Source organism: Paramormyrops kingsleyae, chromosome 16, assembly GCF_048594095.1.
Source record: "Paramormyrops kingsleyae isolate MSU_618 chromosome 16, PKINGS_0.4, whole genome shotgun sequence".
Taxonomy (NCBI): Eukaryota; Metazoa; Chordata; class Actinopteri; order Osteoglossiformes; family Mormyridae; genus Paramormyrops; species Paramormyrops kingsleyae.
Window position 1 is genome coordinate 31,877,214 of NC_132812.1, and position 6,000 is coordinate 31,883,213.

The window sequence follows — 6,000 nt, forward strand, 5'->3', positions numbered from 1 at the left end:
ATTATGATACATAATTACCAGTCAGCCTATTTTGTTATTAGAACATCATTTAATTGCCCTTTTCTGGTGGTGTCTCAGTGATATTAATTCCTGCTTTCTTAGCGCTAATTGCCAGCATGTTCTTCGTAACACTCAAAGCCACCTTGTCTCACCTCTGTCGCGGCTCTCTCCCAGCGTACATCGAGGACGTGGCGCGCTGCGTGGACCAGAGCAAGCGGCTCATCATCGTCATGACGCCCAACTACGTGGTCCGGCGCGGCTGGAGCATCTTCGAGCTGGAGACGCGCCTGAGGAACATGCTGGCGACGGGCGAGATCAAGGTGATCCTCATCGAGTGCGCCGAGCTGCGCGGCATCATGAACTACCAGGAGGTGGAGGCCCTCAAACACACCATCAAGGCGCTCTCCGTCATCAAGTGGCGTGGTCCACAGAGCAGCAAGCTCAGCTCCAAGTTCTGGAAACACTTGCAGTACGAGATGCCCTTCAAGCGCCCGGAGCCCATCGCCGCCCACGAGCAGGTCCTGGATGTCAGCGAGCCGGGCCCCTTCGGCGAGCTCCAGACGGTCTCCGCCATCTCCATGGCGGCCGCCACCTCCACCGCCATGGCGACGGCGCACCCCGACCTGCGCTCCACCTTCCACAACAGCTACCACACCCAGATGCGGCAGAAACATTACTACCGCAGCTACGAGTACGACATCCCACCCACTGCCACCCTGGGCAACCAACACACCTACTGCAACATCCCCATGACTCTGTTGAATGGGCAGCGGCCACAGGCCAAGTCCCCCCGTGAGCACGGCTTGGAGGAGACGCACGCCAACAACGCCATGCTCCCGCTGTTATCCCGAGAGACCAGCATATCCAGCGTCATCTGGTGATGGCGCCGGTGACACAGGAATCTGTTCTGCGTGAGGCGGCTTGCACGGCACGGATCTCTGTGCGGTGCTTCGCGGTGCCTGGACCCTGATCGCCGCTGCTGCTGCTGCTGAACTAAATCACTGATAGACGGGAAAATCCGGGCAGGGAAGTGACTGGAAAACTGAAGGATATTCATACAAACAGAAACTGCCTATTAAACCCCCCCATGTGCTGATACATGCACACTTACCAGGAAAACAGGGTCGTGTACATATATTTCTTTGTAGCATCAATGTCTTCCTGTTTTTTTTTTTCGTTTTTTTTTTGTTTTGTTTGTTTTTTTTTCGTTTTTTTGGTTACCAATAATACCTTTTTTTTTTATTCAGTATCCGATGTTTCCAGTTCGTTTCTGCTTCAGTTTTGTTTTTAATTTGAATATAAATTCAGAAAGTCTGTATGGTAATTAGACTGGATTGCTGTATTTTGTATCTTGACTTTGTGTAGTTTAAGACTTTTTTAACACTTTCTCGGGCTTGTCTGGAGGTACCGATGTTTGATTCAAAGGAGCGATGTCATTTCTCCTTTTTTTTGTTGGCCTGTGTAAGGTATGTATATTGACACTTAAAAATAGATTATGCAAAAGGTATAGAAGGTTGACAGTAGTCTTTTCTCCTGAGCGAAAGGACTAGCTGGAGTGAATGGAGGAGCTGTAATTCACTATCGCTGTGTCCCAGCAATGGCTCCGTCAATCTCAATATATTTTTTCTGTTAGACAGCAGCCTTGCTGTTTAGCTTGATAGTGAAATGTCTCACCATAAAAAAAAAAAACTGTAAATTATTTTAAAAGAAAAGAAGTATATTTTTATAATGGAAGAATTGTTTGGAAAGTCATCTTTACTCACCTATCATTGCACATGAGTGAATGAATGAAAAATAACATAAAGGTGTAGATCTGGAAGCTTGGCTCACAGATCTGCTGCTGCGGTGCACTGAAGCCAACAGAAGGTCATGATTTCTGCTAAATTAAATTACACATGTTCCAATGTTTCAGTCAAGTTCTCGAAATATTATTTTAAAGCCTAAGAGTTATTTTTCACAAATTAAATCAGAATTTGGGACAGAAATACATAACTTTGTGTTTGGTAGTTTCCTTTTGTTCCCCACCTTTGAAGGCGTCGTTATATATGATTGACATTTGGAGAGAATATCTTAGAAAAAGCTTAGTTTTCTCCATTATTTCTCACTGGACATTAAAATCCTTGACCTCTCCTTAGTGCCTCCCTGCTCCTCTATGGAAAGTGTGTCTTTACTCTAAGGTGTGAAACCTAGCATCTGCTCGTACGTACACTTACTGCCAGTCTGGCCCACTGTCCCTCGATGGAAAGTGGGTCTTTAGGGTCTGGAATCCAGTATCTGTGCGTTCATGCACTTACCTCCGGTCTGAAAGGAGCAACCGTACATTCTCACACCCTGCCGAAAACGTCACTGTCTTTAGGTGTCTACTGCACCTTTTTCGGTGTTACCTCAGACCTTCTAAGTCATCCATTGTATGACCACACGCCTCAGGATCAAACGAGATGTTTAACCCAAACCTTAGTGAAGAAAGTGTGGTAGGTACCACTTTACATGACAGGGCTCAAATAATATACAATTATACTATTACTTATGTGTAAATTAACCACAAACTAAGTCTTAGTTACACACTGATCTCATGTTAATTCATCATTAATGAATCGTGATGCATGTTTTATCTCAAGCAGTTACTGTATTTGTTACTATATCTATTAATTCTGTAAACCTTTGTGAACTACTGAAGGAACATCTAAGGAACTAAACAAGGAACAAGTATGAATGAATACCACAAGTGAAATACTGATCTCATGTTTGTTCATCATTAATGAATCATGACGCATATTATATCTCAAGTAGCAACTACTTTTGTTCATGATTTGTTCAGAATTTGTTCTTCAGTATTAACTGAGTTATTAGTAAGTATTTGTGCCCCGTCAGGTAAAGTATTACCGTGTGCTACCTGAGCAAAGACAGTGCGCTTCACTCTTTGCTGTTTTTTGAAGGCTTTTCTTCTGCAAGCTTGTGAATTGACATAATTTATCAGCAACTCATCGGTTGGCATGATGAGAAGCAGGTGTTCATCTTAAGGATGGCGCTGACTTTTAAAGCTTCTAAAAGCTTTCAAAGCTAATCTCCATATTATATACTTAAGATGTTCTAGACTGAAAGCAACTTGGTTGCTTATTGTTGAGGCTGTTGAGGCTGTTTATGTTGTTGAGGCTGTTGAGGTTGTTGAGGCTGTTGAGGCTGTTGAGGTTGTTGAGGCTAGGCTGTTGAGGCTGTTGAAGTTGTCTCATCGCCATGTTCATATTGTCCCTAAAGGAAATCAATTCATGTTGATGTGTTTATTTCCTATAAAAACTAAAAACAAAAAAACCCTTTATGCATAATAAAAACATGCTAAAAAACCTTATATATAAATAAGGATGAGCAGGGTGGTGATTAAGCTTTCATTTTAAGAGAATGCATACTATTATCCCAATTATTTTTGTGCATAAGAGAAATGTTTAACTCAAACCACCATGTGCTTAACAGATCAGGGTAAATTCTAGCCCTTTTAAACAAATGTTTAAACATATGTCCTATGTTTTGCAATGATTTTCTTGTCTCAAGTGATGTCCCTCTAAATATATAGAATGAATGTTATCTAATGACCCTGTTGGGCATTAGGGACATTGCAGAAGTCTCATCAGGTATGGTTGGTCTGATGCTCTGCTACTTTGATCCAGTTGCATGCTGGGTAGGTATGAAGGGCTCAACAGGAAGTGGCGGAGATTGTTCACTAGCTGGCCCAAAGTGATATTCTGCTCTTCATTATCACAAAAAGACCAGTGTTCTAGCACAGTTGTGCCTTTTGGTTGATGAAATACCAAGAGCCTCCCAGGAGGTCTGAGGTGGTTTATCTCAGTGACTGACTGAATAAAATTCACATTCAGACCAGAATTATGCAACACAAGCAAATCTATGAGAAACGTAAAGCAGCACAAAATCGTTCTCTCAACAGGGAGACAGATTTATCAAGAGGCTCCTTTTGTTGTGTGAATATGACTTTTTGTATTTTTTTTTTAGTTTAAATGCCTGGTTAAAGTTGGTTGTGTGTTTTATGAAGACGCCAAGGTAGAAATTAAATATATATTGAAATGAAAATAATATGATGACAATCGAGCAGCACTCATAAAACCAATGTTTGAATTTTCCAAACTGAATGGATAATTGTTTGACAAACCATTTCAAAAATAATACTATTATATAGCACATCAGTATATAGGCACTTTCACAGTACAGAGACTAAAGGTTAAGGGTTAAAGTTCTGTCTTTTTTGTTTTCGGTTCTTTTGTTTTTCTGTATCTAAAATGTTAATTGAAAGAAATATATATTATTATTATTAATAATAAAATCCCAATTTGATAATTGCTTTTTTTCACTGAAGATGCATGTTGAGGAGTACATGGTAAATTCACTCCTATGATACTGACTTGCTTTTATGTGGTTCACGAGACCCTGTCTATTTAAACAGACGGTTTTATTAAAAGTGCGTCATCTCGCGGCAGAACACCAACTTTCCCAAAGGCTTCAGTGGCATTACGTCTGGCGAAACCTCTGGTTTGATTTCTGATTTACTTACTGGAATATTCCTTCCTTATAAGAAACAATCCTTTTTACGCCAGAGTCTAGCTGACTATCCCTGTGTTAGTGCCATACCTATTTTTTATGGATGACAAGCACAGGTCACTCCAGCAAAGCTCAGCACCTTTCTGTATTTTAGAGAAGGCACTAGGAGGAATTAATGATAATCCGTAACTGCTACTCTGAGTGCCACTGTTGATTAATACTATCCCACACTGGTAATATAAATATTTCCTTAATGTAAATTGAGTAAGCTCACTTTCAGGATATGACTGCTGTTGTCCTGAACAATCTCTCGCTATTATTCTCTCCGGCCTTGCTATTTTTCATTAATGACATGAGGGGTGTGGTTTAAACTTGAACAGAGACAATAAGATCATTAGAGTCCCCAAATAGAAGGTTGGATTCATTCCTGTGTTGAAATTTCTGAGGACCACATGGATGTCACAATTCCCCAGAATCCTGTTTTGAAGGAAGTGAAGTGTTCAGTCTTCGGCTCCGTTCCTGTTGGCATGACAACCTGAGGTTTGTATAAGAAGTGTAGCACTGAGGAGAGGTATTCATAAAATCACTAATGACATAATACACAATTGAATTGAAGGCATTGTTGAGACCACTGAAATAGGCCATAACTCAATGGTTCTTTGTTGCATATTCCAAAGATTTTTTTTTCTATAGCATCCTAAAATTGTCTTAAATTTTGCCTAAACTGAGGTCTGAAGGTACATAGACCATCATGGTAGTGATTTTTCACATTGGCTTCTGCCAATCAAATATTCTGCAGACATTGTTATTATTCTGCTTGTATGAATAAACATTAGATCCTTTTTGCCAGTCGTTTCCCCCACATGCGCCGATCTGCTCGCTCCTTCAGTCCCAGCTCCACTCAGCTGTGTAAGTGGCCTGCTGTAAAGGCTCGCGTTCGCGCCAGGTGTCGTCCTGTCATCCAGCAGCCACGACAAATTCGTAAACAACTTCCTGTCTGTTGTCAGCCTCCAAAAGACGTTTAGCGGAGCCTGGAACACATGTCCCCCATCTGTGGCTACGTCCAGCCGTGTGTCCATGTTCAGCCCGCCCTATGGATTGGTCACGGATGGCTGGGCCTCCTAGAGGGGGGCCGGCTGTGCTGGAAGAGCAACCCACTGAAACTGCCCATGCGCTGTCCCCCTGATCCTGAACCTGCATGCACACAGTACCTCTGATCCTGAACCTGCACATACACAGGCCCCCTGATCCTGAACCTGCACGCACACAGTCCCCCTGATCCTGAACTTGCACACACACAGTCCCCTTGATCCTGAACCTTCACACACACAGTCCCCCTGATCTTGATCTTGCACACACACAGTCCCCCTGATCCTGAACCTGCATGCACACAGTACCCCTGGTCCTGAACCTGCACGCACACAGTCCCCTTGATCCTGAACCTGCACACACACA

General features: G+C 42.5%; 1 protein-coding gene across 2 annotated transcripts in view; it reads left to right on the plus strand.

Moving 5' to 3' along the window:
* Window positions 1-2,130, plus strand: part of LOC111839459 (interleukin-1 receptor accessory protein-like 1) — a 260,104-nt gene extending 257,974 nt beyond the window's left edge. For both annotated transcript variants that reach the window (XM_072700472.1, XM_072700473.1), the window contains one exon: window positions 175-2,130. In XM_072700472.1, the coding sequence (XP_072556573.1) occupies window positions 175-881 (707 nt within the window). In that variant the 3' untranslated portion in view covers window positions 882-2,130. The remainder of the gene's footprint in view (window positions 1-174) is intronic.
* The last annotated feature ends 3,870 nt before the right edge of the window (window positions 2,131-6,000 follow it).